At 35.0% G+C, this 25603-nt stretch overlaps 2 protein-coding genes across 2 annotated transcripts; both read right to left on the bottom strand.

Moving 5' to 3' along the window:
* Window positions 1-3311: 3311 nt before the first annotated feature.
* Window positions 3312-5720, bottom strand: LOC115961811 (two-component response regulator 24-like). The gene is made up of 2 exons (XM_031080726.1): window positions 5433-5720; window positions 3312-3482 (listed from the first exon to the last, which is right to left on the bottom strand). The coding sequence occupies exons 1-2, from the start codon at window positions 5718-5720 to the stop codon at window positions 3312-3314; spliced, it is 459 nt and encodes a 152-aa protein (XP_030936586.1).
* A 12700-nt stretch (window positions 5721-18420) lies between these two features.
* Window positions 18421-19282, bottom strand: LOC115961810 (two-component response regulator 24-like). The gene is made up of 3 exons (XM_031080725.1): window positions 19162-19282; window positions 18900-19066; window positions 18421-18591 (listed from the first exon to the last, which is right to left on the bottom strand). The coding sequence occupies exons 1-3, from the start codon at window positions 19280-19282 to the stop codon at window positions 18421-18423; spliced, it is 459 nt and encodes a 152-aa protein (XP_030936585.1).
* Window positions 19283-25603: the final 6321 nt, after the last annotated feature.

Below are 25603 nucleotides of genomic sequence, written 5' to 3'. Positions count from 1 at the left end.
AGAAAAACTACAAAAATGAAACTTGCAAGCTTAACGACGAGTTTCCTCTACCACATTCCCATACAATTTTCACTTTCTTATTTTTATTTCTCTGTTTGTCCAACTTTGCCATTGATTCAGTCCTCTCCTCCCTTAATCTCGACCCTTGCCTTTTCCTCTAAAGAGTGCCAAACATGAGACAATGGTTTGGATTATTGTGGGTTTTGGTTGGACTAAATGTCTTGGGATAATGGAAGTGTGAGTGTGTGTGGAGGGTGTATAACACCAGAGGTTGGCTGTCCGAGGGGTGAGATGACCTGTCTTTTGAATGTAGAACTGCAAATTTTAGTACATTGAGTTTACAAACTCATGTGTTATCAATTATATAAAGTCAATTCAAATATTCAGTTATGAAGTAATTGAATCGCACCAATTATATTAATTCATTAATGCTACATTAGTTTGTAAACTTCATATGATAAAACTTGTAGTACCTTTATCTTCTTTTCTTTTTTTAATAGAGTTTGAGTTTGTTTTTGCCTCTATTTATAGAGATTAAAGTGAATGAGTTTTTTTTTTTTTTTTAAATCGGAGATAGAATTCTACACTACCCTAATCTATGAGTATATGCGTGAAGCTCTCTTTTAGAAACTTAAACCCAACCCTTACCACCTACATTCTACAAACATTTATACTTCTGGAGTGATCATCACATGCCAAGGGTGCAAGGTAGTAATAAACGTGAATGAGTCTAATAAGATTGATTTGGAAAACCTTATTCTAAGGTTAGGTAAGTGGATTGAATTTTTAATCCAAACGAATGCGTTCTTTATTACTTCATTGAAATCCAGTGATTTTATTGATATGATGCAAAGCCTATAAATTTACAAAGTGGACACCACCGCGCACCATTGGTGCGATGGTTACTCCACAAGTATAAATGTTTGTAGGGTATGAGAGGCAAGGGTTGGGGTTCAACTCTCCAAGAGGGAGTTTCAGACATATACACTTAGATTAAGTTAGAGTAGAAATTGTATCTTGTATAAAAAATAAAAATAAAAATAAAAAAAGATTAGGCTAAAATAAAAATTCTATCTTGTATCAAAAAAAAAAATTACTGAGTGGAAAATTTCACCTCATTTATTCTCTTTTCTATTTCAAATTGAGAGGAATATGACATTTTGGGGATTTTAGTAAAGTAGGGGCATGAGATGAGTTTAAGATTAATTTCACAATAAGATCAGACTTATAGTATTTAGTATTTTAAGCAACTCCATTATTCCTTTTTATTTGAGGTCGCACTTTAGCAAGGTCTTGCATACTTATAAGGTGAAATAATTGTCTATGGCCCTTGTCATAAGCCTAGTTCATTTGTTGGGTTGGGGGTGTGATAGTTTGGTTTTTTTTTTTTTTTTCTCTCTCAAATTTTTTTTTCTTTCATTGAACTCATCAATTCATCATTTCTTTTTGTTTTCAAAACTCTTTAAATAAAAAAAATTACGGCTACAAATTATGTTTCAAATTGAAGACGACAAAATAATTTTTTTATGTAAAACCATTCAGTATAGCCATTATCTTAGAGTAAAGGGAATTATTGCTGAAAGCTTAGATTTGTGCTAAAACACGAGATTTTTTAGACCCCAAAATAAAAATTACGACTAGATTGTTTTTACTCTAACTTATCTAAGTGTGGAACAAGAATAAATGAAGCGCAATCATCGAAACTACTCTAGTGCACAAACATGAACAATAAGCAATAAATGTAGAGCACAAGGGTAAGGGAAGAGAGATGCAAACTCAAGTTAACACCAAGACGTATTATTGAAGAGAAAACCAAAGAACTCAGCAAAAAACCTCTCCGCGACCCTCCAAGTCAAAATCGATCCACTAGAAAATAAAGTTGGAGTACACGAATAACAAAAGACCCTCTAAGTCTAGTCTACCCAATGTACTTGAGCCCTCCAAACTCCTACTACCAACTAACTTCTCAGAGTCATGTCTTCTCTAACTTTAACTTTCCGGATCCCACAATACGCCCTATTGCATCCACCAAGCCTCACCGGCTTCTTTTGGCAAATCTCCAAAGCTTCCCAAGCTCCAAAACACTCTCTACACTCTGAATAGGTGTGGGTTGTGTTTGGGTACAAATCTCCTCTCAAAGTATGAAAATGGGAGAGGGAAGGAGAAGAGGCTACAATGATTTCTCACTAAAGATGAGTAGCTCTCTCTCTCTCTAAAAGATGGGTGTGTTGTGTTGTAGAAAACCTATCTAAGGGTTTTTCTCTCTGAATAGCCTCTCTTACTTTTATGGGTAATGAGGGTATATATAGTATGGGTGAAGGGTAAGAAAGTCACACTTAAAATCCTTCAGGCAGGACGTTTCGAGGGTACCTCGCAAGATGGCCTATCTCGCAAAGCACTCGCGAAATGCAACTGGCACTTGACTCTTCAGCTTCCAGCATGTGCTTCTCATGTGCCCTTTTTCGCAGGTTACTCTTCTCGAGAACTTCTTGTGAGCTAGTCGCGAAACTGCACTAATCTTCATTTCATGCTCGATTCTTCACCAACTTAATACTAAACCCAATACAATAAAATCCCACAAAATACAATGAACAAAATTAAAGCAATTACAACACTTTTTGTCATGGAATAAAGCCAACATAAAACATAGTTGTAAATCACAACTTTACAATTGCAAAATTTAGTATAAAATCCATCATAGAAGATTTTTGTTTTTATTTTTAAATTCGAATTACATCTTGATAAATATTTAAGTTGAATTGTATAAAGAAACTCTTGTTGAATCTTATCTTAGATTTATATTTGGATAACACTAAATAATTGCTAGTTTTATTTTTCTTGTATTTATTTGCAACTGAATATATATATATATATATATATATTTATATATATTCCCCATTCTTAAGTGGTTAAAGCCTTTTTGTTCACACTTTGGTCCCCTAAAGATGAAATCATGGTTTTGTCCCTCGATTGATCAACTAACAACGATGGCATATAGGTAGTCTGACATCGAATGCAATAGAGAATTGGCATTTTTGTATGTAGTAACGATAATAATGAGAAGGAAAAGAGCATAAAATAGAGGATAAACATGTGATACAAGAAATCGCAAGAAACTTAGAGGACGCAGTTTTATTTAAATTTTAAAGGATAAGGACGCAGACAAATGTAAACTTCAAATGCCTAGGACAAATGAGTACATCAGTCCAAATGAAGAACATAACATAGAAAAAAATAACAGTACGATATGATATGATAGGGATTAGCACTGCAATAAGTCCTCTTAACTATTTTGATGTGTGCTTTCACATCTAGTTGTCGAGCTCCCTTACGATTGGGATCACAATTTCTGGTGACAATGGCTTTTCAATGAACTCGCCCGCTCCAGCAGCAAGAAATTCTTGTTGGTCCCTTTCATAAAAAAATGCAGTGATCCCCAAAATCTTGCTTTGGGCACCCATGGCACGAATCTGCCTAACAGTCTAACATATGAGATAGAACAGGAGATTATTATCTTTTGGCTAAAGTACAATAAATCGAAAGTTAAATTGTTCATGAAGACTGAAGTAGCATGAGTATCACACTATTAGTTTTTTTTTAGAATAACATGGGAGGGAGCATTTGAACCTAGACTCCTCCATTGAAAATACCAAGGGAACCAATTGAGTTGCAAAACTCTTGACATATCAGCAGTGGCGACTCCAGGAATTTTCCTCAGGGTGTTCCTGGGTGGGCTTACCCTGTTACAATTTTTTCTTTTTTAGATTTTAGTTGAAAATTTTTTTTTGTTTTTTTTTTTTTTTTTTTTGCTTGAAAACAATGTTATGAATACCGTTTTAGACCCTGTTTCGGTTTGTTTTGTGGAATGGAATATTTTGGTACCGATCTATTTCGATGTACAGTTTCAGAGTGTTTCGGAGTTTCTAAAAAAAATTAAAAATAATATATATTTATATTTTCTTATACAATATAAAATTATTGATCCAAATAAGTAATCCTCAAATAAAACAAATCATTTAGTTTTTCTTCTTTGACACTCAAATCATTTAGTTATTACATAACAATTACTATTTCAGAATATTAAAACATAAATATGTAATTAAATAATGAAAAACAACAACTAAAAATAGTACAATAAAAGTGTATATATGTATATCAAGTATCAACTTAACATTGTTTTTTATTTTTTTATTTTTTTTTTTTTGTCTTTTATAATGTGTATTCACTTACTTTTTAAGGGACCATATACCACAACTCCAATTCAATGCCACGGCCCCATCCACCTCTACACTAAAAGACAAGAGCCGAACAGCAATGTCAACAAAATTACATATTTTTATATTTATATACACTTACCCAAACAGTAAAAAACTAATCAATTTATATTGTCAAAAAGAAGACAAACAGTAAAAAACTAAGCAATTTATATGGTCAAAAAAAAGACAAAAGCAGAAAAGTTAAGCAATTTATATAATTATATCGTGAAAAGATAAGTCTAAACTCCTAAACACACAAGTCAGACAGACTGAGCTGAGCATGAGAGAGAGAGAGAGAGAGTGAGAGTCAGAGTCAGAGATGAGATAGGGAAAACCGGAAAAGGAAAGAGAACTGAAATACCGTCGCCGATCTCGCTTATGCCGTCGCCGATCTCCGCGTGATGATCAAGCTAACGGTCTAGAACCGTCAAGCCAAGGTGTGAGGTGTCCGTGGTGCCCTCCGCCGCCGCAGCACTAGTCATCAAGGCGGCTGAAGGAGCCGGAGCGCGACCGGAAGAAGACGAAGAACATCAAGCACAACGGTAACATCTCGCTCGACGATGTCATCGAGATCGCTAAGGTGATGAAGCCTAGGTCTATGGCGAAGGATTTTTTTTTTTTTTTTTTTGACAAGTATGGCAAAGGATCTTAGTGGACCGTGAAGGAGATTCTGGAGCTTAGGGTTTGCTTTAGCCTTTATTGGGTTGTTTTTTTTTTTTTTTTTTTTTTGAGAATCCGTGGGCTGGGTTTGCTGCTTTGGGCTTGGTTGGGCTTGCCGTACATTTTTTTTTTTTTTAGAATCCGTGGGCTTGCCATTTCATCTGTTACAATTTTTTTTTTTTTTCAGATTTTAGTTCAAAATTTTTTTTGGGCTTTTTTTTTTTCCTTGAAAGGAGAACAAATAAAATTTTTCTTTTAATTGGAGAGTGTTCCTAATTTTTATTAGGGTGTTCCTAATTTTTATTTTAAGGATGAACAAATAAAAAAATTAATTATTATATATAAAAAAAAAAAAATTCAGGTCAGGGTGTTCCTGGGAACACCCTGACCATAACGTGGCGCCGCCACTGCATATCAGAAGATACTTATTATAGCAAGTTGATAATGAATAACTAGATAATTAACTGAGCTTGGCCTTTGCGCTGGTAGGATAAAATAGAAAGTTGTAATATATACCTCAGGGCCATTCAGGACAGGCAGAAGCATCTCAATGATAATGAGATTGAAAGTTGCTCCAGAGGCAATGAGCTCCACTGCAGCCTCCCCAGCCTCTACAGCTTCTGTTTCCACACCATAGGAACGTAGGAGTGCCGTCTGTATGGCTCGGCATACTCCTCCATTATCCACCACAAGCGCTGTCAGCTTGTTTTTGCAGGAAAAGCGCAGCCCTTCACTCTTGTCATTCCCTTCAGCTGAGCCCCCACTCATTCCCATGGGGGAAACATGATCAACTTCTGCTCCCATTCCTTCTTAAATCCAACTAATAACTTCTGCACATAAGATGGGAACGAAAATGAACTAATTTAGACACAATTACATCAAACAATAGGTCATATAATTAAGTGAAATCAAAACTGAAATTATCCAAAAAATGAAAAATACATCTTTGTTCCTACACATTTATTTCTTCCTCAACAAACTCGTGCTTCATTTTTTTTTTTATAGCAACTTGAGCTTCATTTTTGAGATAAATACTTGCAAAGACTTCATCGGCCAACACGATTATAATTTAGAGCTATAAAACTAATAAGAATTCAATTGTCGCCACTACGTTTGGTAAAGTAGGGCCAAAGCTCTTTTCGTTCCAACTGCGAATAGCAACATCATCTGTCTAGAAATGCAAGAACTTAATGAAATTAAGGAATTCAGGAACAACTACGTACGTGCACTTATATTGTGAGGACACAACTATAATAATTTAAATTAGAAAGGGGAAATTTATATTTTTAAAAAGAAACCATCAGCACTGTTTTAGGACAACTCTAGGTAATATTGTGACTTACCACTAGACTCTTGAAAGCTCAATGCTGATGATAATGCAAGTACCTCTAAATTAGCTTATATAGATGAAGCAGCTAACATTTTCTGTGTACTATCATCTCCAGTGGGCATAAAATGTACAGAAGGTGACAAAAAGAGAGTGCAGAAACCTGAGATTCGCGGTAACATAGCTGTAGTAAAAGATGTTTTGTAATCTGATAGCCAGATTTTTTTTTTATGAAGTTGATGTCCAAGATTTTCATACATCTGGGCATTTTTATGACACAAGAACAAAATACTAATTAATGATCGACACCTGCCAAACATGCTAATTTTTTTTTTCTATTTTTATAAATGTGCATACATAAATTAAAAACTTCACCCCATTCAAAATTTCGCATTTTTTAAAATTAACAATGAAATTTCTCATTTACTAGGATCTCATTTTATATATATTTTAAGGACCAACCGAAAATTAAGTTTTCCAGTAGATATAAGTCAATTTATTTATACAATGGCATACATATAATTCGTTGCCGTTGGACAAATGAACTTAAAACTTTGCAAGCTACCTTACGTTTAATGGTGACATAAAGCATGAGACTGTTTTTTGCTTGTGGTCAAAATAAATTTCAGTGAAAAATTTCTTCTCACCAACTTAGCTTTGAACTATCCGTATGTTGAGTGACATAATATTAACCAGTTTTAGTTCATTTTTAAATACAAGTTGCATAACTTCACGCTTTAGTGTTTTCTATATTGCATATAGTCTTTAGTAGTATTTTTGTTATCTTGTTGAACAATACTCACAACACAGGAACATAACTATGATAATTGACTAAAAGGATCCAGGCTGCTTTCATTTATGGTAAAGCTTAAGACAACTGATTTTAAGACCATTAATATTTCATTTTCAGAAACTTTTGTAGAATATAAGATAATTGCACGCTTGCTTTGACTACTTTAATTTTTTGAACTAATTTGTTGTAGTATTTAAATAACCTTCTAAATAAAATGCTTCTAAATGAGTTCAAATATATTATTAGTTGTAATAACATTGTTTTCTCCACCTTGATTTGTATACGCATACAGTACTTAGCAAAAAAAAGAGGGGAATACGCATACAGTAAATTTATATATGATTCTCAAGTAATAAATTAAAAGTTTTTTTTTTCTTTTTTTCTTTTTTATACAAGATAGAATTTCTACTCTAGTCTAATATAAGTGTATGTGTATGAAGTTCCGTCCAAGAGACTTGAACCCCCGCCCTTACCCCTAACACCTCACAAGCATTTATACTTGTAGAGTGACTACCGTACTAAGGGTGCGCGGTGGTAATAAATTAAAAGATCTTGGAAACAAGACAAAGTGATGGTTCTATTATCGAGAGAGGAAAACATTTCTTCTTTTGATAATGGTGATGAGCTTTAAATGTTTATTTCACGAAAAAGTAAAAACCCTTCATCCACCATGCAACAACAGTCTCACAAAAGAGAAAAAATTAAGAAGGTTCAATCATTAGGCTAATACGAAATTTTCCTACAACCTCCTAGAAGTGAATAGTCAATGGGAATATTTCAAGAATAATGGCTATATATTTCTCCTTCAAGAGAAACATGTCGAGATAGTCTTTCAAACTAGGTGAAGTCATTTTTCCATTCCAATGACGACAATGAAGCATTTCCGTAAATTCCTGGCACTCATGCAAGCTAGCTGAGTGCAGAATTCTCTCTGACAATCGAAACAACGATGCATAGGCTGCATCAATGCAGTACGTCGTGTTGCATTCCTACAAATGGGATTAGGATCATCTTAAAAACGTTCTATCATGTTCTCAGTTCTTTTGATATATATGTACCTTTATTTTATTATTTCATAATTGTATTCTTATAATATGTTTGGGATTTGCTTATTTGCTTCGGCTTATTTGAATTTTTAGCTTCTTTTTAGTACTATTCATGAGTCCTATTGCACTTTTTAATACTATTTATTGCACTTTTTAATACTATTTATGGTCTCATTGTACTATTCAGCTAACTTTTAATTTTTATCCTACACTTTTTCAGTTTTAGCTAAATAAGTTGTTCCCAAATGGACCTTAATTTCAAAATTCTTTAGATTTCCTATGTACTTAACCATGTAGAGTTCTTTAAATTCTCACATTCTTTTTATAATTGGGTAATTATAGGTTTATATTATACTGGGAATGAAAATCTTGTAGCCTAGTAAAATGTAAATTATGAATTTTCCTTTATAATAAAAGGCAAATATATTAAGCCACATCATCAATCCACTATCTTTTTTTTTGGGTGACCATCAATCCACTATCGTAACTATAAAATAAAGCTTTTCAAAGAAAAAAATTTAGTTTACAGGAAACTCTTAATTAATCCCGGTAAAAGTGTCCAAAAGGCTGCTCTCCTATCTCTCATATCGTGGCCAATTTCCTGCGTTTTTCAGTTTCTAACAGTAATTTCCACCGAAAATAAATCTAACGGCCAATACTGAAAACCCAGCTCTCAATATTCCTTTTCTTATCAATCTGTCACTTTCTTATTTTTATTTCTCTGTTTGTCCAACTTTGCCATTGATTCAGTCCTCCCTCCCTTGATCTCGACCTTTGCCTTTTCCTCCAAAGAGTGCCAAACATGAGGCAGTGGTTTGGATTATTGTGGGTTTTGGTTGGATTGAATGTCTTGGGTCAATCGAAGTGTGAGTGAATGAATGAGTTTATTTTTTATTATTTAGTTTGTTTTGTTTTGTTATTTTTTTTTTAGAGTTTTTTTTTTTTTTTTTTTTTTTTTTTTTTTTTTTTTTTTTTTTTTTTTTTTTTTTTTTTTTTTTTTTTTTTTTTAAATCTGAGATAGAATTCTACACTACCATAATCTATGTGTATGTGCATAAATCTCCCTCTTAGAGGTTTAAACCCAGTCCTTACCCGCCACACCCCACATACACATACTTACAGAATGATCATCACACGCCAAGGGTGCGAGGTAGTAATTAACGTGAATGAGTCTAATAAGATGATTTGGAAAACCTTATTCTAAGGTTAGGTAAGTGATTTGATGATGTGGAAATATCTCGCATGCATGACTTTTGAATCCAAAGAAATGTGTTATTTATTACTTCATTGAAATCCATTGTTTTTATTGATATGATGCAAAGCCTATAAATTTTATTGAGTGGACAATTTCACCTCATTTATTCTCTTTTCTGTTTCAAATTGCGAGGAATATGAAGTTTTGGGGTTTTCACTAAAGTAGGGGCATATGAGAGAGTTTAAGAATAATTTCACAGTAAGATCAGACCTATGGTATTTAGTATTTTATGCAACTCCATTCTTTCTTAATTTTTATTTGAGGTCACACTTTAGCAAGGTCTTGCATACTCACAAGGTGAAACCTTTATAATTGCGCAGCAGCCATGGCCCTTGTCATAAGCCTAGTTTATTTGTTGGGTTAAGGCTATGATAGTTTGGTTTTTTCATTTTCTCGAATTTATATTTTTTTTCTTTCATTGAACTCAACAATTTATCATTTCTTTTTTGTTTTCAAAATTGTTTAAATAAATAAATAAATAAAATTGGGGGCTAAAATCAGGTTTCAAATTGAAGATGACAAAATAATTTTTTTATGTAAAATAATTCAGTATAGCCATTATTTTAGAGTAAAGGGAATTATTGCAAAATTTAGTACAAAATTCATCATAGATGATTTTTGGTTTTTTTTTTTAATAAAAAAATTTGAATTACATCTTGATAAATATTAAGTTGAAATGTATATAGAAACTCTTATTGAATCTTATCTTTTATTTATATTTGGACAACACTAAATAACTGCTAGTTTTATTTTTCTTGTATTTATTTACAATTGAATATATATTATTAGAAATACTGAATAAGTGTATTGTATTTCTCGAATTATAGAATATACATGAGTGCCTTTTATATAAAAGGCAAAGTGTGTAGTACAAGTAAGTGTGCTATACAAGTAAACAAGGTGGGCCTAAAGCCCACATACCCTAATACACATTAACAGCCCCCCTCAAACTCAAGGTGGATGTGAGACCAACTTGATGTTGTCAACCAAAGTACGAAGACGTCCCTTAGGATGTGACTTGGTGAAAATATCTGCAAGTTGATCTTTAGAGGAGATTGAGATCAGCTTGAGAGCACCATGGACAAGATGATAACGGATAAAATGACAATCGATCTCAATGTGTTTAGTCCGTTCATGGAAGACATCATTGTGAGCAATCTGAATGGCACTCTGGTTGTCACAATAAAGAGGAATGGCAGAAGATGTGGACAGACCTAAGTCTTTGAGAAGCCATCGTAGCCAAAGGAGCTCAGATGTGGTATCAACAAGGGCACGATATTTTGCTTCAGTACTGGAACGGGCCACATGAGTTTGTTTCTTACTTCGCCAAAAAATCAAGGAAGAACCAAAAAGAAAGCAATAACCAGTGGTGGACCTGCGATCAGTGGGATCTCCTGCCCAATCAGCATCAGAAAATGCACGGAGAACAAGAGGAGATTGAGCAGAGTAGAAAAGGTCATGGAAGAGGGTGCCCTTTAGGTACCAAAGAATGCGCAGAACAGCAGCATAGTGAGTCGATTGTGGAGCAGACAAATACTGGCTCACCTGGTGAACAGCATAGGAAATGTCTGGACAAGTGACAGTGAGATAAACTAGGCTGCCAACCAAGCGTCTGTAAAGAGAGGGATTAGACAATGGTTTCCCTCTTGTGGGAGTTAGATGCGCATTAAGCTCAATTGGAGTGTCAACAGTCTTGCTATCAGTGAGTCCAACTCGAGACAATAGTTCAGAAGCATACTTGGCTTGAGTAATATAAAGTCCATCTGTAGAATGAGTGATTTCAAGACCCAAGAAGTAGCTGAGATGTCCAAGATCTTTCATCTCAAACTGCTAACTGAGAAAATCCTTAAGTTCTTGAATGCCACTGAGGTCATCACCAGTTATGATCATATCATCCACATACAAGAGAAGTAAAATAATGCTTTTGTCAATGCGACAAAGAAATAAGGCAGAATCATAATGACTGGCCATATAACCCAAGCGAGAGATGGTAGACCTGAATTTGGCAAACCAAGCTCGTGGAGCTTGTTTAAGACCATAAAGTGCACGTCGAAGGTGACACACCTTGTTTGAATCAACAGAGAGACCAGGAGGAGGTTGCATATAAACTTCTTCACTTAAATCCCCATTAAGGAATGCATTTTTGACATCCATCTGAAAAATGTCCCATTTACTGGCAGCAGCAACAGCTAAGAGGGCACGAACAGATGAGATACGAGCAACCGGAGCAAATGTCTCTTCATAATCAATCACATACTCCTGTGTAAACCCTTTTACAACAAGACGAGCTTTGCAACACTCAATGTACCCATCAGAGCGAGTCTTAATCTTGTAGATCCACTTACAACCAACCACAGATTTCCCGGGGGGGAGTGTCACCAAATCCCAAGTATGGTTTTTAGATAATGCATCAAGTTCCTCTTTCATTGCAATCTGCCATAAAGGGTCAGTGGAAGCCTCACGATAGGTGTGAGGCTCGTGTAGTGTAGCAAGGGTAATGTAACAATGATAATCAAGTAAATGTGCAGGAATAGATCTTACCCGAGTTGAGTGACAAAATGGAATGTCTTGTGCAAGATCTTCAGGCGAAGCAGGAGCAGGGGAACCAAGCTCAGGGTTGGGGTTGGGTAGCTCGTCTTCAACCTGTTCATCTTCCACCTGTTCATTAAAGGGTGAACTAGGAAAGGGATCAGTGATATCTGGTGGTTGGACAGAGAAGTCTACAGGAGAATCAGGAGCAACTATAGGAGGATCAGAAGCAGCTATAGAAGGAATATGTGCCTCATCTGAAAAGAGATCTAAGACAGAGGAGGAAGATAGGGAGGCACGGAAGTGAGAGAGCTTAACAAAGAGGCGATGTTCCCAAAAGACAACATTGCAGGAGATACGAAGACAATGAGAGACAGGATCATAACACCGATACCCCTTTTGAGTTTCGCCATAGCCAAGAAAACAACAAAACTTTGACCGAGGCTCAAGTTTGTTATGCTTATGTGGCTAAAGAAGAACGAAACAAGCATAACCGAAGAAGCGAAGGTGGTGATAGTCTGGAGGTGACCCAAAAAGGCGCTCATATGGAGTTTGATTTTGGATGACAGGGCTAGGAATGCGATTAATAGTATGAACAGCATGAAGAGCAGCTTCGCCCCAAAAAGGAGCAGGAACTTTGGCAGAGAGAAGGAGAGCGCGAACAGTATCAAGAATATGACGAAGTTTTCATTCGGCTCTACCGTTTTGTTGAGAGGTACCTGGACAAGTTAGTTGATGAACAATGCCATAAGAATACAAAACAGCTTGGAAAGCATATTGAGTGTACTCAAGAGCATTATCAAATCAAAAATTTTGATACGTTTGGAAAATTGAGTTTCAACCATTTTTGCAAAATTAGAATATACTTGCAACAATTTAGAACGCTATTTCATATTAAAAATCCAGCTATAGCGAGGGTAATCATCAACAAAGACAACAAAATATCGAGATCTACCAATACTAGAGACAGAGGAAGGCCCCTAAACATCAGAATGAATAAGGTCAAAGATATCAGTGGATATTGATTCACTAGTATTGAAAGGCAAAACTGGTTGTTTTCCTAACTAACATGAAACACAATCAAAATTTTCTGTAGACACTGAACCTAACAAACCTCTAGAAGCCAATTGTTGTACCCGAGAAGAAGATGCATGATTAAGTCGAGCATGTCAAAGTGCAAGGGAAGGAATAGAAGGAACAGCAGCAACTGCAGCAACAGAAACAGGAGTAACAAGTGGAAGACGAAGGTTGTCCACGGGAAACATGCGCCCAACTCTAGGACTGGTCCAAGCTCCCGTCCCGTCCTTGGATCCTGCACAATACACCTAGAATAATCAAAGATAATGCAATAACCCAACTCAGCTAATTGTCTAACAGAAAATAAATTATAAGAAAGGTCAGGAACATTAAAGACTTCAGGAACCGAGAGATTGAAGGTCGCAACGGAACCTATATTATGACCAGACATTGTGGAACCATTTGTTGTGCGAATATTAAGAGGGTGCGGTGCAGGTTTAAGGTCAGAAAATAAGGACGAGTGAGGTGTCATGTGATTGCAACAAGCAGAATCCATAAGCCAAGAGGTAGGAGACATACCAAATAAAGCTGAGAGAGAAGAGGAATAAGATGCATTACCAACCATACGAATGACATTGGCGATGATATTTATAAGGTCATCTCTAGAAATGGTGAAAGTGGATCCAAAAGACTCAGACTTTGCAGAGACGGGAGCCATAGGTTGGACACTCTCAGTGTTAGCAACTGTAGCAGCAGAAATGGAAAATGTTAATTTGTTGCATTGATAGCAAATCTCAATATTATGGCCAAAACGTTTGCAAAAATTGCAAAAACGTTTGTTGGATTGTCGGCGGCGATTGTTGCAAAAGGAAGAAGACTTGTCCTTATTCTTCATTTAGAAGCAAAATATGCAAAAATGAAATCTACGTGAAAAACTGGGTAAGGAGCACCTAGACGACAAAAAATCAACACTGAAAAAAAGTCAACGATCAAAGTCAACGGTCAACTCCCAATGATGACGTCAGCAAGATGACGTAAGCTGATGACGTCAGCTAGGGCTTACGTGGATGCTGACATGGCAGTGATGACGTCAACAGGTGACCCAGCGGCGCGTGTGGCGTGTAGCTTACGTTGCAATGAAATTCAAGCGGCGTATGAGGGCGTGTGAAATGTCCGATGAGGCCAGTTCTTCGCCGACTATGTAGATCGAAGAAAGAAGATTCCGATAGAGGCGGTGGTGACAGGATCGAAGCAATGTTGATGGCGCGTGAGGCGCGTGGATGATTTTGTAGAAACTTTGACCGGCGCGTGGTGGCGCGTGGATGATCAGATGAGGAAGTTTCCGACGGCATTGTGTAGAGGGATTAAAATAATACACAGTGATATTTCTTATGTCCTAATCAGAGCTCGGAGGTGATAAATCCGATGATGGCAGTGGTTTTGGTGGTGGAGGAGGAGCTTCTGGCGGCGGAGATTCAACCCAAGGGCACTGAAAGGGTTTACTGATCACAGAAGTTGAGGCAGCGGAAAATACCGACAAAACAAGACTGCAAGACACAATAAAATTAGAGCAATGGCTCTGATACCATGTTAGAAATACTGAATAAGTGTATTGCATTTCTCGAATTATAGAATATACATGAGTGCCTTTTATATAGAAGGCAAAATGTGTAGTACAAGTAAGTGTGCTATACAAGTAAACAAGGTGGGCCTAAAGCCCACATACCCTAATACACATTAACATATATATTCTCCATTCTTTAGCTATTAAAGCCTTTTTGTTCACACTTTGATCCCCTAAAGATGAAATCATGGTTCCGTCCCTCAGTTGATCAACTAACAACGATCGCATATAGGTAGTCTGACATCAAATACAATAGAGAATTGTCAATTTTGTATGTAGTAACGATAATAATGAGAAGGAAAAGAGCATAAAATAGAGGATAAAAATGTGATACAAAAATTTGCAAGAAACCTAGAGGACAGCTTTATTTAAATTAGTCGCATATCCACGTGTTGCGCAAGATAAATTTTTTAGAATGATCTCATTAAATATTTTAATACTATAATTTTAGTTATTAACCATTGGTTTTTCATTAGTTTTTAAGTTAATAAAAACCTTAAATATACCTTTTTTTTTTAAACCTTTACATATATATATATATATATATATAAGGTTAGATGAATTGTCAAAAAAGGGATTTAAAATTTTCTAACTTTATTTCTTATGTAATTTCTACTATTACCAGAGAACATCTCTTTTTTAGTTATGATTAGAAATATGGTTTCCATAGTTAGAGTTAGATTAGTTTTAAGTTTAAATTTAGTACTATGATTGTATTTAATTGTTGATTATTGATTTAATTTTTTAAGTGGATTTAACGGTTTATTTTACTACAATATAAAGTTTTTAATGTTCTCCGTATGGTCATTTCTATTTTATTTTATACTTCTCCTTACAACCTCTTTGTTTTCCAATTAGTGGTTACTAATTGATATTTGATTTTTTTTTTTTTTTTTGTTTATCTACTTTTTATTACTTTGTAATGTTTTTTTTCTTTTCCATCTCTCTCTCTACCCCCATTGGCAACCTATCGTTTTCCAAAATTTGATGATGATTCTATGACATTAAATTTGCATTATTAGTTTTTTATTTTAATTTAGTGTTTCTAAATTGACATTTGTTTTGTATTCCATTTTTCCTTTGATGCATTGGGTGTGAGAATGAGTGTTTCCCTAGCATTACTCCACTTTATGAGAACAATTCTATTTATTGAATTTAAGAAAAATATTATATGTTTAATAGAAAAAAGTAGAGGAAATGTAAATAATTTAATGGTATATATGGGGGATGTGGCTGAATTCAAATGTTGAAAAAAAAATTAAAAATAAAATATATAACAATAAACACTAACTTATCCAAATCATTCTATGTAATATAATAATATTACATTCGTATATATTATCTTTAATTCTTTATAATGCAATAGGATAACATTTAACAATCAAAGTTAACAACAACAACAACAACAACAACAACAACAAAAAACTTAAAACACAAAACTAAATAATATCAATCCAAAATAGAGTTCTAAAGAACACAAAACTTGATCAAGCTAAAGTAGAGATGCAAGAAAAATAAAAAAGATCCACCAAAAAACTGAGGGAGAAAGAGAGAGAAATAACCCTTTTTTGTGAGGGTAAATTATGCAAAGAATGGAAGAGTGAATGGCAAATTTATACTAAGAGGAAGATAATAAAAAGAAACAAAATAAAGGAAGATAAAAGGAAAGAGAAAGAATGATATTAAGGTAGAAGGTTTGGGGAGATGAAAAGGTAAAGGGAATGAGAAAGATTAGAGAAAGTGTAAATGTTAAAAAAATGAGTACAATTTTATGAGGACAATTTTTTTTTTTTTTAATTTAAGTAAAATATTACATTTTTTTATTTTTTAAAACAAAAAGGGAGAGAATATAAATAATTTAATGATAAGGAGGATTTGGTTGAATTTCAATATTGAACAAAATAAGATGAGAAGAAAAAATTAATTAATTAAAAGATATAACAATAAACACTAAATTATTCAAATCATGCTATGTAATAGAATAATATTATATTCTTATCTACTATCTTTAATTCTTTATAATGTAATCGGATAATATTTAACAATCAAAGAGAACAAAAAATAATAATAACTTAAAACACAAAACTAAATCGTATCAACCTAAATTAGAGTTCCAAAAAACACAAAAAATATAAACCTAAAGTAGAGATGCAAGAAAAATAAAAATCCACCAAAAAATTGAAAGAGAGAGAGAGAGAGAAATAACTTTTTTGTGAGGAAAAACTATGCAAAGAATGAAAGAGAGTGACAGGCCAAGAATGTATTGACCATTTGTGATAAATTAATCAATTAATTAAGAGTTCCAAAAAACACAAAAAAATATAAACCTAAAGCAAAGACGCAAGAAAAATAAAAATCCACCAAAAAATTGAAAGAGAGAGAGAGAGAAATAACTTTTTTGTGAGGAAAAACTATGCAAAGAATGAAAGAGAGTGACAAGCCAAGAATGTATTGACCCCTTGTGATGAATTAATCAATTAATTAGCCAAGTTAATTAATTAATTCAATTAGTATGCAATAGGCTTGGTAGCACAAACAAATCACCAATTAAGTTAAAATGCAGCGGAAAATAAATTGGCACGGTGATTTGTTTACGAATGGGGAAAACCTACACAGCAAAAACTCCACCGGGTGATTTTAAAGTCACCACTCCCGAGAATTCACTATTATCACAACGACAAGGAATCGTAGTACCTTATACCAACTTACAGTTGAATCATTACCCCAATACCCAATTAGACTTATTCTGTAGTGACAATCTCTCCTTTCAATGCATGGCTCCCAATACGTGACTAACAATTCGATGAACGGATCTCGGTACGCAACTTACTCACCAACTTGAGAAGGATGTTAGTTGCAAAGTTTTTCAGTTCATCTACACGATGAAGATCACGAAGTTCCTTGGTTACAAAACCCTACAGTGTACAAACACAGCAGCTTCTTGAAGAGAAAGATGAACTAGGGCATATGTCTCTGGTTCACAATATGCTTGTGAAAAACTTTTGCATTGAGGTGCATCAGCTGTGACGACCCTTAAAACAATCCTTATATATGTTTACGGTTGTGAGAAAAGAAAGCTCAAACATCTATTCATGAATTGGAGTGAAATCAGATCTGAAAAACTGATTTTCATAAATCTTGATAGATACCCTATCTATCGAGCAGCTGTCGAGCATTAGGGTTAAACAGCCTTTTAAACCTCAATAGATACTAGCTGTCGAGTTAGCTGTCAAGTTTTAAAATCCAGCACTTCTTCACTTGATTCTTGGACAGACTTGCGTAGTACTAACACTTGAACTTGAAACCTTATTCCTTAAAGCATTAAACACATCTTAGATCTACACAATTACAAGTAAAGTGTATTTTGTGAAAGGATTAGCCAATTCTATATTCACATATGTTCCTAACATAATTCACATATGTTTTAACAAAGAGTGACAAATTTATAGTAAGAAAAAAATGAATAAGAAGAGACAAATAAAGAAAGATGAAGGGAAAGATGAATAATGATATTAAAGTAGAGGGTCGTGGGGCGATGAAAATGTAAAAGAAGAAGAAAGGTTGGAGAAAGTGTAAATATTTAAAAATTAAGTGAATGTTAAAAAAAATTATAGTAAAATTGGAAAGAAAAAAGATAATGACATGGATGCTGATGTGGCTTAATTAGAGCGTAGTAACAATAAATGCTACGCTTCAGCTTTTAGATATATATATATATATATATATTTTTTTTTTTTTTTAAAGATAAGGACACAGACGAATGTCTACTTCAAGTGCCTATGACATATGAGTACATCAGTCCAAAAGAAGAACATAACATAGAATATAATAACGGTACGATATGATATGATAGGAATTAGCATTGGCTGCATTGCAATAAGTTCTCTAGCTATTTTGATGTGCATTTTCACATCTAGTTGTCGAGCCCCCTTATGATTGGGATCACAATTTCTGGTGACAATGGCTTTTCAATGAACTCGTCTGCTCCAGCAGCAAGAAATTCTTGTTGGTCCCTTTCATCAAAAAATGTAGTGATCCCCAAAATCTTGCCTTGAGCACCCATAGCACGAATCTGCCTAGCAGTCTAACATATAAGATGGAACAAGATATTATTATCTTTTGGCTAAAGTACAATAAATCGAAAGTTAAATTGTACATGAAGAATGAAGTAGCATGAGTATCACACTATATTATTATTTTTTTAGAATAACATGGGAGGGAGCATTTGAACTTGGACTACTGCATTAAAAATATTAGGGGAACTAATTGAGTTACAAAACTCTTGACATATCAGAAGATACTTATTATAACAAGTTGATTGTGAATAACTAGATATTTAATTAAGCTTGGCCCTTTAGCTAATAAGATAAAATAGAAAGATGTAATATATACCTCAGGGCCATTCAGGACAGGCAGAAGCATCTCAATGATAATGAGATTGAAAGTTGCTCCAGAGGCAATGAGCTCCACTACAGCCTCCCCAGTCTCTACAACTTCTGTTTCCACACCATAGGAACGTAGGAGTCCCGTCTGTATGATTTGGCATACTCCTCCATTATGATAAGGCCAGCCCAAGCATTTCGGAGGCCTAAGGCGAAATCTTCAAATGGGAAAAGCGCCGTCAGCTTGTTTTTGCAGGAAAAGTGCTGGCAATCCACCACAAGCGCTGTCAGCTTGTTTTTGCAGGAAAAGCGCTGCCCCTCGCTCTTGTCATTCCCTTCAGCTGAGCCTCCACTCATTCCAGTGGGGCAAATATGATCAACTTCTGCTCCCATTCCTTCTTAAATCCAACTAATAACTTCTGCACAATAAGATGGGAATGAAAATGAACTAATTTAGACATAATTACATCAAACAATAGGTCATATAATTAAGTGATATCAAAACTGAAATTATCCAAAAAATGAAAAATACATCTCTGTTCCTAAACATTTTTTTCTTCCTCAACAAACTCGAGCTACATTTTTTTTTTAATACGAACTCGAGCTTCATTTTTGAGATAAATACTTGCAAAGGCTTCATAGGTAAACACAATTATAGTTTATAGCTATGAAACTAATAAGAATTCAGTTGTAGCTACTCTGTTTAGTCAAGTAGGGCCAAATCTCTTTTTGGCCCAACTGCAAATAGCAACATCTTCTGTCTAGAAAGGGGAAAATTATATTTTTTAAAAGAAACCAACAGCACTGTTTTAGAACAACTCTAGGTAATATTGTGACTTACCACTATACTCTTCAAAGCTCAGTGCTGATGATAATGCAAGTACCTCTAAATCAGCTTATATAGATGAAGCAGCTAACATTTCTATGTGTACTACCATATCCAGTGGGCATAAAATGTACAGAATTTGACAAAAAGAGAGTGAAGAAACCCGAGATTCGCGGTAACGTAGCTGTAGTAAAAGATGCATTGTAATCTGACAGCCAGACTTTTTCTTTATGAAGTTAATATCCATGATTTTCATACATCTGGGCATTTTTATGACACAAGAACAAAATACTAATGATCGACACATGCTAAACATGCTAATTTTTTTTTTTTTCTATTTTTATAATTGTGAATAAATAAATTTAGAACTTCACCCAATTCAAAATTTCACATTTTTTTAAATTAAAAATGAAATTTCTCATTTTCTAGGATCTCATTTTTATATTTTAAGGGACCAACGGGAAAATTAAGTTTTCCTGTAGATATTTGTCCATTTATTTATACAATGGCATACATATAATTCAATGTCGATGGACAAATGAACTTAAAAACTTTGCAAGCTGCCTTACATTTAATGGTGACATAAAGCATGAGACTGGCTTTTTGCTTTGGGTCAAAATAAATTTCAGTAAAAAATTTCTTCTCACCAACTTAGCTTTGAACTATCCTTATGTTGAGTGACATAAAATTGACCAGTTTTAGTTCATTTTCAAAAACATGCTGCATAACTTCACACTATAGTGTTTCCTATGTTGCAGTCTTCAGTATTAATTTTGTTGTCTTGTTGAACAACACAGGAACATAACTTTGATAATTGACCAAATTAATGGATCCAGACTTCTTTCATATATGGTAATGCTTAAGACGACTGATTTTTGCACCATTAATATTTCATTTGCAGAAACTTTTGTAAAAAATAATATAATTGCACGCTTGCTTTGGCTACTTTAATTCTTTGAACTAATTTGTTATAGTATTGAAATAACCTTCTAAATAAAATGCTTCTAAATGAGCTCAAATATATTATTAGTAGTAATAAGAGTGTTTTCTCCACCTTGTTTGAAAACGCATACAGTACTTAGCCAAAAAAAAAAAAAGAATATGCATACAGTAAAATTATATATGATTCTCCAAGTAATAAATTAAAGGATCATGGAAACAAGACAAAGTGATGGTTCTATTATAAAAATAGGAAAACATTTCTTCTTTTGAAAATGGTGCTGAGCTTCTAAAGTTAATCTCACTAAAAAGTAAAAACCCTTCATCCACCGTGAAACAACAGTCTCACAAAGAGAAAAAAGAAGGTTCAATTGTTAGGTGAATACAATATTTTCCTACAAGGTTCAATCATTAGCATTTATATTTGTGGAGTGACCATCACTTATACTTGTGGAATGATCATCATGCGCAAAGGGTGTGCAATAGTAATTAACATGAATGAGTCTTGTAAAGTTGTGATTTCCAACTATCTTGTGTTGACTTTAATTCTGTACCAAATTTGGTTGTAATTTCCTCAATCATTTCCCTGTATGTATGTGGGTTTATTTGTAAGGGATGAATGTGAGAGATCGGTGAAGAATCAAGCTTCAAAAGATGAATCAATGGAATTTGCAACTAGCTCACGAGTAGCTCGCGAGAAGCAACCCACGAAAAGGCCACGTGTGAAGCACATGACTAGAACCTGAAAAGTCATGTCAGGCTGTCAAGTTCGCAAGTGTTTTGCCAGAAAGGTCATCCTGCAAAGTACCCACAAAACTCTCTATTTGGCAAAAAGTTTATTTCTTTACCAAATTCTTTACCCACACTATATATACCCTCATTACCAACAAATTGTATAGAGTGTTTTTCAGAGAGAAAACCCTAACAAATACACTTGAGAGTTAGAGATTGTTATACCCACAATCATATACACATTTCCTTGTGGGTTTCCTTAAACTCCTATCTCTCCATCTCTAGATCCTTTAGAGGTTGTTAGCCCAAATACTTACCACACCCATTCTGAGTGTTAAGTGAGAATTTGGTGCTATTGGGAAGTATTGAAAGGAGTCATTTATTGGCGGATGCAATCGGGCTGAATTGTGGCATCTGGAAAATTAGAGAAGACAAGACTCCAAAAAGTCCGTTGGTAGCAGGAGCTTGGAAGGCTCAAGTACATGGAGTAGATTAGGCTTGGAAGGTCTTCTGTTATTTGTATACTCCAACTTTATTCTCTAGTGAATCAATTTCGACTTGGAGGGTCGCGGAGAGTTTTTTCGCCGAATTCTTCGGTTTCCTCTGTGATAACACGTCTTGGTGTTATTTTGTGTTAGCATCTCTCTTCCCTACTCTTTAAGCTTTCATTTTATTGTTGATGATAGATGAATATAGATTAGGGTAGTGTTATCAGTTTATTGTGTTTATTTACTCTTGTTCCACACTTTGTTTAAGTTAGAGTAAAAGCAATCTAGCCATAATTTGTAATTGGGGGTCTGAACAAACTCTTGTGTTTTAGCACAAATCTGAGTTTTCAAGTCTAATAATATTGACTTGGAAAACCTTATTCTAAGGTTAGGTGGGTGGATTGATGATGTGGTATGATCTTAGTTTTTTACTTCTTCTTTTTATCTGATATAGAATCTTACTTTAATCTCTAATCTAAGTGTATGCGTGTGAAACTCCATTTAGGAGACCCGAACCCCGACTCTTATACCCCAACCCCCACCCCACCCCCACAAGAGGAAATATTCTAATGTGGTGAAGACATAGGTGATCAACCACATTACATGTCATTGGTCACCTAAGAATTGGTGAAAATGTGATGCAACATAGTGTTATGGACCCAATTATTTTGTTGGTTACTTCATGTGAACCAAGACCTCCTAATTTGATAAATAAACTACTTTCATGGATTTCAGACCTCCAAAGTGAAAACCTCACTCAATAATTTTTTTTTTCAACCTTCTTTTATTAATTTAGATAAAGTAACATTCAAATTCAAATGAAACCTTTTATATATATATATATATATATATATATAAATATATTAACAAATGAAACCTCATTTTATTGTATCATTATTTAATTATCCAACTCTTAATAACAAAAATTCAATCCTTTTGAGAATGAACAAAAATTCAATCCTAAAATGAAAAATTAAATAAAATAAAGCTACATAACATTCCTTGACTCTTGAAAATACTCATCCCCAAGGGTCTTCAAAGGTCTTCTTCTTCCTCCTCTACGAAGTACTTCTCTTTAGTTTTTTACATATCAACCTAAAAAAATGTGTAGTTTTCGTGGGTGAAGTAGTGAACAATGTAGAGTTTATGAAGGCCAAAACCTTTTTATTGTGTGACAGCAGTTTTGCACCCTTACGCATCTTTACTACTTTTTGGTTGCATAGACTTGTAATCTTTGCCAATACTTTGTGAGCCCTCCAATGCCATTGAAACATGAAGACTCGATTATAGCGACCTTTGGAAAGATAACACAACTCGAATTTGTTAGTCCTTGGTTGGATCCTCTCATCTCACCTTGTTTATGGGAACTTTTTGCATGATCACAATTTTGATTACCCACAATTTGATCAAGGCGGTCAAGCATCACAATTGCATCTATAGCATTTCTTTGAACATTTATTGTTGTCTCGTGTTCATAGAAGCCAAGTTACTCACTCTAGCTTCCAATCTCTCTATTAGTATATAGCTTAGTTTAGTCTAGCCCATCGGGCCTAACCCAGTATACTGTACTTGTAGTACACCCATATTACTTGTACTTCACACATACTTAGCCTATATAAGACTCTTTATTGTACAATGTTATTTACACAGAATATATAGACTATTCAGTCTTTCTCTCTCTTACTTTATATTCTTAACATGGTATCAGAGTCATTGCTTTGACATTCTAGTTCATGTGGTCATCTTCGGCACTCTTCCGGTGCCCTCGCTTTCATCCAATAGCCACTGTCAGAAGCAAGCTACCGCCATCACATCCACAGTCCCTACAACTCTCGTATCTCATCATTATGTTCATCAAACTGTCAAAGCAAAGGCATAGCGTGACAAAACAGCCAATCTCAAGCAAAACCCAACCAAGAACAGCCATAAATGACCTGACACGTGCCCACACGTGCTGCCTGAAGCTTTTGATTGTCAAACACGCGCCACCAGCAGCTCACACACACTACACGCACCAGTTACTGCACCTCCACACGCCTGAGCCTGTCAGTGTCACTCCACGTCAGCCCTAGGGTAACATCATCCAGCACACGTCAACATCTGCATCATCAGCGTACGTCAGCACCTCGCGTCATCAGCACACGTCAGCCGTTGACTTTTCTACAGTTGACCGTTGACTTTTTCTATTAACTTTTGACCAAAAGTCAATATTTTTCAACAGGTCCTATCTTGCTCAATTTTTCGTATAGATTCTGATTTTGGGTTCCGTTTCTTCGTTTGAGGTCTCTAAATCCCTCTTTTGGTCATTTTCTTCATTATAGCTCAAGAAAACGAATGAGCCATTATACGTCCTATCACCATTATCCTGGATGGTCCTACTACCTATCATGCATGGTCTCAGAATATAACTATCTTTCTCATGGGTCGCAAACTATGGCGTTATGTAACTGGTTCAATTCCCAAGCCAATGCCAATACCTAAGTCCAAAGCTGCAACTGATGTCGATGCCTCTAAGACTACTGTTACTGAGGATGATTATGAAGCACGCCTAGAGGAATGGGAAAGTATTTAGAGTAAGATTTTGTCTTGGTTTATCAATACCTCTATATCTTCCATTCATAGTCTTCTTCCTCATCTTGGTACTGCTGCGGCTACTTGGATATTTCTGTCCAATCGCTACAATTGCACTAATGATTCAAGCCTAGAGTTTCACATTGAATCAAAGCTTTATCAAATGCGCCAAGAGATAAGTCAGTTTATTTCTAATTATTATTCTCAGACTTCTTCTATGTGGGAACAACTTTCTGCTGCAGATCCTCCATTACGATACCCTAAGGACATTGAGCTCTTTGCCAAATATCGGGATCGTCGTCAATTCATGCATTTCATGATGGGTTTACGTGAGGATTTTGAGCCTACTAAAGCTTCTATGCTTAGCCGATCTCCTACTCCCTTCTCTTGATGCTGTAGTCAAGGAGCTCATATCTGAGGAGAATCATCGGCATACTTATCACACATAATCCTCTGACCATGTGTTAGCTACACCCTCTCTTCCTCCATAGCCTTCCATTGCTGCTATCACTACCCCTCCACGATTCAACTCTGGACATCCCTCCTCTCAATCTTCGAAAGGTACTCGCTATGAGTTTTGCCATGCCAAGGGCAATGATATATCTGTTTGTCGCAAACTGCAAATATTCATCCAAGAGCATAATAAAGCTCCTCCTTCTCAGGCAGCTGCTATATGTCCCTCAGATCTATCGGTTCCTACAGGTCCATCTTTAGCTTCCTTACTTACTACAGCTGATATTGAGGCAATAGTTCAAAAGGTTTTATCCCAAAATTCCACTGCCCTTTTTGTTACTTCAGGTAACCATTCTTGGTTTTTTTATACTGCATGTTGTAACCATATGACCCTTGATGAATCACAATTCTCTGATAAGGCATCCTTAGCACATCCTATCTCTATTTACACTGCAGATGGAACTCTTATGCTTGTTATTCATAAAGGAACAATCTCTACTCCTAGTTTATCCCTTAGTGACACTTTTCATATTCCAAAATTGTCCCTCAATTTGCTTTCTGTTGGTCAACTCTGTGAATTAGGAGTAGATATTCTATTTACTAATCATGGTGTGGATGTGCAGGATCCCTGGATGGGTCAAATGCTTGGGACAGGGCGTAAGGTTGGATGTATGCTTGAGGTTCACGACTTGAAGATTCTTTCAC

The sequence above is a fragment of the Quercus lobata genome, chromosome 9 (assembly GCF_001633185.2).
Source record: "Quercus lobata isolate SW786 chromosome 9, ValleyOak3.0 Primary Assembly, whole genome shotgun sequence".
NCBI lineage: Eukaryota > Viridiplantae > Streptophyta > Magnoliopsida > Fagales > Fagaceae > Quercus > Quercus lobata.
Note: the sequence above shows the minus strand (reverse complement) of the source record. Positions and strands in the feature narration are given on the sequence as shown.

What these genes read in the sequence shown, in the direction of transcription:
- LOC115961811 (XM_031080726.1), bottom strand. Translation starts at nt 5,720, where the DNA reads ATGGGAGCAGAAGTTGATCATGTTTCCCCCATGGGAATGAGTGGGGGC. An exon ending in CTGTCCTGAATGGCCCTGAG is followed by an intron (nt 3,483 to 5,432) that starts GTATATATTACA and finishes CTCATATGTTAG; the next exon opens with ACTGTTAGGCAGATTCGTGC.
- LOC115961810 (XM_031080725.1), bottom strand. Translation starts at nt 19,282, where the DNA reads ATGGGAGCAGAAGTTGATCATATTTGCCCCACTGGAATGAGTGGAGGC. An exon ending in GCTGACAGCGCTTGTGGTGG is followed by an intron (nt 19,067 to 19,161) that starts ATTGCCAGCACT and finishes GCTGGCCTTATC; the next exon opens with ATAATGGAGGAGTATGCCAA. An exon ending in CTGTCCTGAATGGCCCTGAG is followed by an intron (nt 18,592 to 18,899) that starts GTATATATTACA and finishes CTTATATGTTAG; the next exon opens with ACTGCTAGGCAGATTCGTGC.